Source organism: Embiotoca jacksoni, unplaced genomic scaffold (genome assembly GCF_022577435.1).
Source record: "Embiotoca jacksoni isolate LCO1_2020_lvr unplaced genomic scaffold, fEmbJac1.0.p SCAF_19, whole genome shotgun sequence".
Lineage (NCBI taxonomy): Eukaryota > Metazoa > Chordata > Actinopteri > Embiotocidae > Embiotoca > Embiotoca jacksoni.
Genome location: NW_027185329.1, coordinates 11,165,481 through 11,177,390, shown reverse-complemented (window position 1 = coordinate 11,177,390; position 11,910 = coordinate 11,165,481). Strand labels below are relative to the sequence as shown.

Sequence of the window (11,910 nt, the reverse complement as noted above, 5' to 3'; positions counted from 1 at the left end):
CTTTGACCTTTGAGTCCCAACTCACAGAAGATCTTCCAAGTCAAGTTTGAGAGAAGAAAGAAAGAGGAAATGGTTAATTGTATTAATGTCGAGACGACATTTATTTTGTAGAGGAGAGTGTGACAAGTATAAATATGAATGAGCTGTTATCATTTTAAAAAGAGTCCATTCATATTCATAAATAGGTTGAAATATCAGGTGATTTATTCATTGTTTATTTAATCTATTTTTGTGTTCAAAATTCATTCATTATTGTTTTATCAATCATCCGCTAGGTAGCCTGATCAGCTACCCTGAGATCGATTGCGTTTGTCTTCACCTGCAAACCCCGGGAATTCGAGGTGTTCTCCTCGTTCCAGTAAATGCTTCATTGAGGAAACATCACATCACTCTTGTGATTACTTCTCCCCGTTTTCAGGTATGTTAATGTTGTTTTACAGTGAAGTGTTTGTAATGATTTCCTGATGAGTCCGAGGTGACGAGAGAATGTGTATGTCGTGTTTGGGTAAGTTAATGAGTTTTGTCGAGCAGTGTAAAGTGTATTCGCACGTGTAAAGTGAGAGTAGTAAAGTAACGTCACTGAGTGATGCAGCCATTTTGTGAATTCACCTGTCGAGATAATGCATGCATGTGAAAATGTTGATTGTTCTGTTAAAGTGTATATTGGAAATGTATGGAAGTCATTCCGGTAAATGCGTTCATTGAGGAAACATCACCCGTGATTATTTCTCCCCGTTTTCAGGGGCGTAACACCAACATCTCAAATAAGATAATTGGTCGTCTACTGGAGAACTGGAACAGACAGCTGGAACTATTGGTCATTAAGACAGCAGCTAACTGTCCTCCATCCCCCACGATCCAAGCTAAATTGAATGTGGCGTGTTGACTAGCTTCGGTTGCTGATGCTGAACTCTGTCACACTGCTTCTGTTTGTGCAGCTGTATGGTTGAGTGGAAGTGAGACACAGAGACTTGTACTGCAAAGTGATTTTAATAGTTTTTTGTTTACATTAATGACAGTAATGAGCAACATGTGACAACAGGGGAGAAGAGTTAGGGAGTGCCTGAGTCTCAAAACCCAAATATGAGTCCTAAACCTGCTTTCCATGCTTTAACTTGACCTCGAGAACAGACAAAGCTTGTCATCAAACATGAATCTGAGAAATATTCCTGGAATAACCTTGAGTTGTTCTTCATCGTCATCACTTCTGGGAAATTCTGCTCCGAATATGGCATTTGCGCATCGAGCCCTCCCACGTTTATTGGCAAAGAGCCTGATTAGTTTCAGGAGTACGATTCCACTCTTCTTCTTTGTGGCAGTTTAAACTTGATAAAGCTTAATCTCAAATTCTGCCCAAACAAAATGGTATCCGTTATTCTTGTGCATCTGCAGCTAAAACACATTTATGTTCATTCGTTTTGTTATTTATGGCGGGAAGATATTTGTGTAAAGCTTCTAAGAACCACTGTGATACTGGGCTCTCAAAGCCAGACAGTTCTCCACAGTGCTTTGTCAGGAGAATAGTCTAGTTGCACCAATATATCATTCTGCTATCGGGGGAAAAAATAAAAATCTGTCTTATTTGTATTTCTTTAAATCAGTCACAATCCTCTTGAACTTGCCATTTTCAGCGTTCAAGTTGATGCTTGGCGGTTGTTGTTGTGTTCTGTTGTAATGTGAATTTTGGGAGTGGTAAAAAGCAGATAGCAAAAAAGGAGGAAAATGTAGCTAAAATAGTTGGCCAGTGGCAAGTTTATGCCAACATTTTACATCAGATTAGTGCGAGTACTGTAAATGACATTTCTGACTTTTGGTCAGTGTGGCATCATGAGATTGAAGACATGTTTGTCCTTAATACATCTGTCTTTCACAGAGCAAACTCGTTTTAGAATGAGGATTTATCAAAACAAATGATCAATACAGATTACAGTTTCAGATGTTCAAATAGTGGCAAAAACTTTTGCAATAACTTCTGGAGATGTCTGCACATCAATACTAGGAAGCACAGTTTTCAATCGTAAAAGTGCTCAGAGAATATTGTGTGGTGTTTTTCCTCTGATAAATCATACTGTGTCAGTCCTGACTGAACAGAACTTTGCCACATAATAAAGTCTTCCAAAAAAAAAAAAAAAAAAACACAAACATATAAACAAACTAAAACCAGCATAAGATAAATAAAATTACAAATTATGTTTTAGGAAAACCATTACAAAGATTTATATGTAAAAATGGTTAATTATTAACAAATACCATAATCTGTATTTTTCAAGAACAAGTTGTTCCCTGAAAGATTAATCTCAATGAACTGAGGTTCCACAAGTTGATCTGCACTGGCTCACGACTTCAGGTACCTCTGCTCTTCATCCCCACTTTGACTGATTCAGCCTCAGCCTCAAGGATGCCCTGAAGACATTTCACTTCTTCTTTGGATGCTATTGAAGACAAAAGAAAAAAGATGACCAGTGAAATCAATTCTCAGTACAGTCCACAACCAGGGAGCAGCAGACAGACATGAAGCTTCAGTCAATGGCGCACTGTATTTTTTCTAAAAAGAAGCATCGTCTTGGATCAAAAGGGAAAAGAAAATAAGCACAGTCATTCCTTTTCTCTTTGCTTGATGAGCTGAGACAAGATTCCAAAATGTGTGCCATAAAGGTGAGCCAAAGCAGATTAACAGAGGTCCCACCACAGCAGCACTTTAAAGCAGCGACATTATAAATTCACCAACCCATTTACAGAGTTCCAAATGATTAACCAACAGCCACGTTTGTGATTCTAAACTAACCCTCGGATGAGAGCACATGACGGGAAACTTAACCGCTTGCCCCAATCTGACCTGCCGTCCCATCCAATTAATTGTCTCACCCATCAGAGGTGCCTTTTCCTGGGACCACAGACAGTCATTAGAGATATTTGTCTCCATTTAATTTCCATTAGCTCCAGATGGGCAGTAGTAGGATTCAGTGACATTATAGGAAGGCTGAGGGGAGGAGGTGCAGACCGCCAGGCAGGACACGGCTGAATGAGGCAGCAAGGAGGGTTTTAGGAAATTCAAATTCCCTGCTGATAGTCATGCAGTCAGCAGGTGGGAAGTAGTGGTAAATCATCCAACTAGTGAATCAGCACTGGAGCCAAGTTAATACAGTTTTATTGTGGCAGCCTCAATGAACTTGGGCCAAATTGATTCTAAATGAGCTGCTGGATTCTTGCAGTTTCATTATATTGTTTTTTTTTCTATTTAATACATCTATGCATAACATAAAATAGACTGGGACTCCCATCCATAAAACTTCCACACTGAACAAAATGATTCAAGTACTGTGTTTGAGTCTGGCACAATGGCTGAGGTTTTATCAGAGAGAAAGACAGAGGTTTAGTAAAACCTCAGATGTCGACGCCAGCCGTTCGAGAAAGAGGTGTGATTAAAAAAATGCAGATGTCTGGACAACGCCTGCCAGTTCTGAGAGCAACGGTGCAGAGCACTTCTCGGAGGTGAAAAGAGCTCAAACTCAGCCGTGAACTTGAAAGTGGATTCTGGGAATGCTGCGGTACTTCTGATGAGCCATCTGTTGGTCTCACAGGCAGAAATACTTTACACTTTTTCCACCGCAAAACTACTAAGAAAAGACAGGCAGCTAATAAATCCACTTAATGTATTTTTAACTGAGAATATGAGTGTGTGAATCAATAAACATTTTTTTCAAACCTTAATAGGGCAACAAAAAGAAGTCTGGCTTCAGGAGTTATAAACGGTATTAACAAAGATTTCTCATTGCATGATGGATTAGATCGTGCAGCAGAGAGAAGAGTTTTTTCTTCTTTTTTTTATGGGTGGATATGTGCACAGTGTGCAACCACTGCCCACAGAAATATTATTTAAATTGCTTTAGAGTAGTTGATTCAACAGTGCGATCGTTTTGGAGGCTTACATTTCATTAGAACAAGGAGACAAGACACACTTGAGTTACCTTGGTTTTTCTGTACAAGTCAAAACTTAGGACTCTTTCTAAAAAAATGTGTGACAAATTACTGTCCAGAAGATAAGCCAAACTTCCCCAGGCCAAACGATCTCTTCTTTGGGGACAGGAGGAAACTTTCTGGTTCTCATCACTCACTGAGAGCTAACAAGATTTATAGTCTCCCACAACTCGGTGTCACCATTTTAAAAGTTGATTTAGACTGGTAAGAAACCAATTTGTGGTATTCCAGGAATGTCTGATACTTACAGCTGCAGACAGTGCCTGCTTCAGATCTGCAATAATGTCGACCTCATTCTCCAGTCCCACAGAGAGTCGGATCAGTGTGTCACTGATCCCCAGCACTTGCCTCTCGTTTTCTGGCACCGATGCGTGGGTCATAATCGCTCTAAATTATGAGAGAGGACAGTGTAACTGACACATGAACTGGAAACAGAAAAACATCCTGAGGTTTCAATAACACATCAGAGCAATGTCTCAATTCAAGTTTATGAGTCGGAGAGGATTTTCCTTGTGATCTCTGCTGCCTCCTTGTGGTACTGCATGTTCACTGCAGTTTAGGTAACGGCAAAGGGTTTCAGATTACAGTCGTGTTGCACAACAACACTAAAATAATTATTAGTGCCGTACTAAAACTCTATTCTAAATGCACTGTTATGAAAAGTCTGCAAAGATACTTACGGATGTTCTGCTAAACTTTCATAACCACCAAGACTCTCGGCTATCGCGAACATCTGAAATAAGAACACAACAGAGGACATAAATAATGTGATCACATCAGCACAAACAAGTACGAAGAAGGAATTAATTAACATTTCAACAGGAAGCATGAAGAGGCGTGTCATACTGTAAAGAGCAATATAACCTTTTGTTGATGCGACAAGAATTAAATAAAAAGCTACTGAAGCACATTTGTCAAAATTAACACGAAACTGAAATGTGTCAACGACAGAATCTTTTTCTAATGTGAAAATGTTGTATGATTTTATGACTAATTTAAGTATTACATCAGGTCCAATTTTTTTGTTGTGGATCATGATGGCATTATAGTTATAGCACCTTTTCTTGTGTAAAACATTAACCACTGTCTCATCTCTGGACACGAGGTCTTGTACAAGACGGAAAAGAAATGTCTTCGCCTGAAAGTTTGACATAACTGCTGTGCTAAAGTTCCTTTGGAGCTGCGGTCCTGTGCCCAATCAATCTGGTAATCTGATCCGTCATTTTGCATAATCCCTTCAGACCTCACAACACCACACACTTGTCAGCACATAATCAAACGGATCAGATTAAATAGAATTTACTGCCAAATTACTTTGAGGCTAGTGAGGAAGGCAGTGGCATGCTCAAGTTTCCCTTTAATGTAGAAGGTGATCATCCCAGGACATCCAGTGCATTGTCTCTTCATCACCTCATACTGGGGATGGGAGGGCAGGCCTGTGACAAGAGAGGGAGAACTTGAAAAACCAGTCATTGATGTAGACAAATCCTCTAACCGATAGCACAGACAAGTGGGCTGGGCCTTACATTAACAGGGAACACTCCTTTGTGTTTTTTTCTCTTTCAAATATAGCCATGTGGATTTAAGTGCTTGTTTGAAAGTGTGTACAGAAGTTGTGGATAATTAATTGGAAAAGTATGACGTTACTGTTATGCCTAGACTTGTTTACATCAAAGTACAACAGACTAACTTGTTCTATTTAATGAGGAAATTGTAATAAATCAGCATGACAGGTCACTATTTAGGCATTGTGAATTTAAATGACCCACAGTGACAATGTGTAACGCAACAACTGTGTCTTCAGAGATTTTCAAGTTTTGTAACCAATTGTGGCATTCTCCCAAACCACATCAGGGTGGTTGGTTTGCACAGTTTGGCTGTTGGGGCATGTCTCAAAGACTTTAGGAGTACATGAGTGGTACATGTAAAATGTGTTACCTGGGAAGATGACGCGCTCCACTCTGGGATCGGCCTCCAGAAACTTGGCAGCAGCCATGGCGTTCTTAAAGTGACACTCCATCCGCAGGTGTAGCGTCTTCAGTCCACGGTTACACAGGAAGCAATCAAAGGGGGACGGCACACCGCCCAGCGCTGACCAAAGGCAAGGTCACATGAAAAAGAAAGAAAACAGACCTCGAGGTCACAAACAAAGCTTCCTAAAAGCCTGATCAGGCGCACAACAGGAGCATGAAGAAACACTTCCTTCTGAAAAGGTTTTGAAACTGGGTGCTGAACTTTGGCCTTAGGAGCAAGTTTGTGTTGTTTAATGAGTTCATGCAGGTCAGCTTTAAATAACCAGTTCACCATCTGTTTGACAGAGAGGGACATTAAATAAATAAATATAAAAGACTAGAACTGTTCTTAAATCTAACTTAATTTAATTTACAAAACTTGGAAAACTGGAGCCAGCATGTGTTTCATAAATGACTCAAATCATCAAGACATTTTAATATTCTGTCAACTGACACAGCATTTCAGCACTAGCCTACTGTACAGTACAGTATATCTGAGAAACCAATGGACCATGTGTGACCTGTACATCAAACACATTTAGGCCTTTACTCACCATTTTGCAGAAACTTCAGTCGCTCGTGCAGATCGTCCCTGTTCACCGAGACCAGGCCCATCACCACATCACTGTGACCTGGAAGAGATGACAGGAGCAAAAGAGAAGTCCAAATTACAGCCAGGTTATATTGGATCAAAAAAATTATGTTTGTATGTTCTTAGTATCGGTGTGATAAAGCCTTACTGACAACTTCAGGATACAATTTGAATATTTTGATATAAATTGTAATTTCACAAGAATGAAGTCCCGGTATTTTTAGAAATGTTGCTTTATTAAAATGAATTGGGTAAATTAGATTAAAATGTGAATGTTTTGGCAGCCTTACTGACAAGTTATTATTTATCCTTGAAAAAGACCAGTTTAATCAAAAATAGTGGGGGCTTGCAGATGTCTACGTGTGATAATGAAGTGTTTCCTGGTGAAGCATAAACTGTAGATCCTCCTCTCTCATTCTGACTGTTGACAAGTTGACTGCTCGGCTTGCACTCGTTTACTCGCTTTCTTTTTCCTTGAAAAGTAGCCCTGATACGACCTAATGAGCTTTGTAAACCATTGATCTTTACTTTTGATCTTTTTTTTCCCCCCATTCCCCTTTTGTTCTCTGAAAGTGAACATGTAATGAGTTAATTTACCCAATATAAATGAGAGACAAAAGTTGGAAATGTGTTAAATATGGAAAATATCAAATCCCAGAGGGCTTTTTACTTTAAACAATAGCTTTTAATTTGAATGCTGTTGCCGTGCAGGACTTGTAGTAATGAACAGGGAGCTGTACTGCAACGCAAAGCTCTCTATTTACTGTCTGTCTACATCCCGACCTTCACCTTTGGTCATGAACTCTGATTAATGGCTGAAAGAATAAGATCGCGAAGCAGCACAGGATCCTCTGACGAGCTGGAGGAAGCTGCAGGGGACAGGGACGTCATGGGCTTCTCTATTTCCCCACATTCTATGAGCTCTTCATTTAAAATGGATAGTCGTGACATTTGACCGAGCAGTAGTGAAACTTTGATCTCTGAGTCTTTCACTCAGTCAGTGACAGACGTGTGCAAAGGTCTGTCAGGGTCCAGAAAAAAACATCCAATTAATTTAAGGATTAGAATATTCTCTTTCTAAGTATAATATTTAAATACACATTCTTTTCATCTTCTTACTGTTATAGTAAGAATGTAGAGGAGGTTTCCCACTTGTTACAGTAACGGGAAACGTGATTATTTAGGAAACTAATGCACTCCTGTGTTTCATGGATCATTTTAAGATTATACTATGTTTGTATCAAATTTTGATGAAAATGTAATAAAAGTAATAAAATGAAGAGATGTACATAACCTACCATTCATGTATTTGGTGGCTGAATACATGCAGATATCAGCTCCCAAAGCCAAGGGGCGCTACAGGTGTACAATACAAACACGAGTTAATCATTCCACAACTTGTTTCCACATGGACTGGAATTTAATTGCAGCAGATAATCAAAATCAAAAGAGCATGAAAAGCACATCTGTAAGTCTGACCTGGAAATAGGCCGACATAAAGGTGTTGTCCACAACCACCACGATGTCTTTGTTGTGTTCGTGGACCAACTCAGAGCAGGCCTTAATGTCAACGACCTTCATCGTGGGGTTGGTGGGCGTTTCAATCCACACCAGCTGCATGTGCAAAGAGAGGGGGTCATTTCAGTTCAGTGCCATATTTAGGAGGAGTGAGTCATGTGGTTCAACTGCTGGTGTATTTAACATGAAGACCGTTATTACGCAACGTGCTGATTCACAGTCACCGTTTCGAGGGAACACAAAGGGAATGCACACACCTCATAATGCAACATGCACTTAAAACCAGACTAAAAGGATGTCTATTATGGTTACCAAGAACCGAAAATCATAAAATCTTTTGGAAGAAACACTGACACAAACACAACAGCTGGAGAGAACATTGAACTTAATGCTGTATTCTTCTTCTGAGTTTCCTTGACTTACCTTAGTATTAGCCTTCAGAGCAGCCTTGAGCTGCTCTGGTTTTGTACAATCAGCAAATGACACCTGCAGTCCAACTTCAGCTGCAATTCTTTGGAAGTAGCGGTTTGTGCCTTGTAAGTAAGAAAGTAAAATTTTGTTAACACCTCCGATCCAACTCACAATGTGCTTTCACAACACAAATGAGTCATCTAGGTATCGTAGATGCTGTACGTGGTAGGCTACACACTTGCCCAAGTTACAAAGGGGTGTCTCACCTCCATACACGTCATCCATGCAGACGATCCCATCACCTGCCTTCAACATATGGGTGATGGTCACTGTGGCTGCCAGTCCTGAGGCAAGAGCAAGGCCTGTAGGGGGGGGGGGGGGGGGGGGATCCCAAAAGTTGTTAAGGCCAAAAATCTGTTTCCTTTCATCTTATCAGAGGAACTTAAGACTGAAATACCCCAAATGTTCCACTTTTTTATGCACCGAGTTTTTTTCTAATACGTTGTGCCTCTGGGGAACCTTACATGATCAACACATAGTCTCACTTACAGTACTTGGCTCCATCTAGCGCTGCCACAGCCTTTTCAAGACAGTTTCTGGTTGGGTTTCCACTCCGGCTGTATTCAAACCCCTCCATGAAAAAAAGATTTTTGGAAAAATCCCGTTACACAACATTTATCATAATACACTGAACCATACACGTGTTCAAACAACAAGAGACCCTAGTCATTAAGCAGACAGGTTGACTATACAAGTGATCATAAATCCGTTTCAAGTTAAAATAACAGGATAAGATGACAAAAACATGGCCAAACCCAGTATTTTATTTCTCCACTGCTGAATACGTTTTACATAGAAGAAAAAAAATTAAACTTGTACCATTTAATTATTCTACTACTAATACTAGTACTATTTAGAAAGTTTTTAAAAAGTATTCTCTTCTGTACACTTTCCAACAGAGTATGTAATTAAAACAAGACTCAGGTAAAACCTACTGTATGGCTGGACCATGTATGAAATGCTGACCAGTGGAGTAACCCAATCAGTCAGTTACTGACAGACATTTGCATTTATAGGGCCCCACTGTTGTAGTCCAAACAACATGTTATATAAAGAGTGGAGTCTATTGCCCACAGCAATGAATGTTTGAATAGCTCTGAACAAAGGGTTTGTGTAGGTGACTGTGAATAGCGGCATCTGTAATATCAAACTACCATGTTAATTTTATCTGTTGTCTGTGACGACCTTCAACCCTCAGCTATATGACTGTTTGATCTGTGATGTAAAATTTTATTGGTTGGGAAATGCAATAGAAAATCTGCTTACTTACTTTTCACAGCAAACCCTTTAGTAAAGCAGATTGTAGATACGATTAGTTTTAGTTGGACTAGTTTACTCTAGTTTGAATGTGTCATATCTGAACAAACAGCAGCAGGTCTTTTGAAAGATAAATATGTACTCCAGACTTCCCATCTCTGTGAGCTCAGTCAGAACTTTGTGGGAGTAAACCTTGTTTAAGAAACAAGACCAAACGGTCAGGAGATCTGCATGTGCATTGGGTTGGCATATTTTTTTTTAACTTGAACGTTTAGCTGTTAATGCCGTACATATGCCCCAAGATTAGTCTTAAAACTGGGAAACCTTAAAGGGAGAAAAATAGACATGAGAGTACCTACATGGCCTCTGCTCAACAACTCCTTCTACGTGTTGTCTGTGTGCCAGACTTGTAATATGTAATTTCTGAATAACCTACCAGCTAATCATTAACAGAAACAAGTAGTAGCCAGAGATGCGGCCATACTATCGACAGAGAGATTATGATAGTGAGGGGGAAAACTGGATAGGTATCTGCCTATCTGCTGGTTTTAGTCCAGACTCCCCAGACATGACCTCAGGGCAGGTTCATCTCCACACTGAGGGAGGAAAGAAATCAAGTGGTCACTATCAAGGCAGATTCATTTTTGAGTGACAAAGTCACAGCTGTGGTGATTTGTTTGACACTTCCCAGGTTGTAGGTGTTTAATATGTACTTCGTCACTCCCAAAGGACAGCTTTAAAACGCCTCGAATAACCCATTACATCATCATTTTTGTTTTACATATTTGAACACGCATGTCTCACATAATGTACAAGGGTTTGGGATTTGGGCATATCTTGACTGCCTCCGACTGTACCGATTCTGTCTCATAAACGCGTTATCATAAAACATTAAGGACATCTGTCCATATTTAAAAAAATAAAAAAAAAAAAAAAAAGATCCCCACTTTTATAGCCCACTTTAATAGGGTTTGTTTCACACACGTGCGTGCCAGATAATTTCCAGCACACTCTCCTCTCCCCCAGCCTTAAATAACCAAGTCATGTCGGTCTACTTACGGCGTGGTTTCCTGGTCCTTGCTGCTTGAACGTGGTAGAAAGGGAAATCGGCGGCACTACAGCCATTGACTTCCACTGTTCCGGCTCCTGGCCGACGTGTATGGCCTCTGTGGCAAAAGATTTAAAGGCCGTACGGAAACCGGCAAACACATCGCTCTGCTCGTCTTGTTGGTGCGTTTGATCCATGGCAATGCGCTCCACCAAATATGTTCCGGAGTGAACTCAGAGTGAGTACGCATTACCGTTTAGCGCTAAAGGGAAAAGCCATTTAATGGAGATGTGCGCTGCACTTGGCCCCCTGAGCCAATCAGTGCTCATCAACAAGCCGAGAGCGGCGCTGATTGGCTGTGGCGTAGGGGGCGTCCGGCCAATGTGACGCTGCACGCTGTTTACGTTCTTGTGTTCCGTATGCGAGGTATCACTGATGCAACGTTTCCTGTTGTTTGAGTCAGGAAAGTGACACTTTTTCATGTCGTCTCATTTTATCACAAATTTACTTCTCCAATTGATGAGTGAAAAAGTCAGGTTTCTATCGAGAACCACATTAAAATTATATTTTATACAGTTTTATCAAGCAAAAAGTCAAGTCAAAAAAAAAAAAAAGAATGGGGTGAAGTGTCTAAATTGTAGCTCATTTGTTAACCACCGCCAAAACAGATGTTGTAGTAGCAACAGGAGGCATTAAATTTGGTGCATTTTTGTTCCTCGTGGTTCACATAACAGGGAAGTTAAGCTGCGTTTCCCTTCTTGAACCACAGGGGGAGGAAGTGCTCTGTACGTATGAATGCTTTGGTTGTCTGAAACCTGGCCAAGTGGGTGCTACCGTAGTTTGTCAAACACATTTCTACAAGTGCATGCAGTCAGTGGAGTCCTCAAAATGGCATCGACATCAAGTGAATATGAGACAATAACAGGTAGATTTATTACTCTAAGTGAGCTCTCGTATCCAGTCATGGGACAAACACATTTACCTTTTCTGATTACACCCTGAAGTGAGTTTAGAGGACTGGAAGTAATCATCCA

At 40.3% G+C, this 11,910-nt stretch overlaps 1 protein-coding gene and 1 long non-coding RNA gene across 2 annotated transcripts; one reads left to right on the top strand and one right to left on the bottom strand.

Moving 5' to 3' along the window:
* The first annotated feature begins 236 nt into the window (after positions 1-236).
* Positions 237-2,136, top strand: LOC138200629 (uncharacterized). Its single transcript, XR_011178411.1, has 2 exons — positions 237-418; positions 743-2,136. It is a non-coding gene; the product is annotated as an uncharacterized lncRNA (long non-coding RNA).
* Positions 972-11,181, bottom strand: LOC138200627 (cystathionine gamma-lyase-like). Its single transcript, XM_069153474.1, has 12 exons — positions 10,888-11,181; positions 9,061-9,142; positions 8,778-8,873; positions 8,524-8,633; positions 8,062-8,196; positions 7,881-7,938; positions 6,545-6,622; positions 5,917-6,069; positions 5,293-5,414; positions 4,659-4,711; positions 4,227-4,365; positions 972-2,432 (listed from the first exon to the last, which is right to left on the bottom strand). The coding sequence occupies exons 1-12, from the start codon at positions 11,071-11,073 to the stop codon at positions 2,415-2,417; spliced, it is 1,230 nt and encodes a 409-aa protein (XP_069009575.1). The 5' UTR covers positions 11,074-11,181; the 3' UTR covers positions 972-2,414.
* Positions 11,182-11,910: the final 729 nt, after the last annotated feature.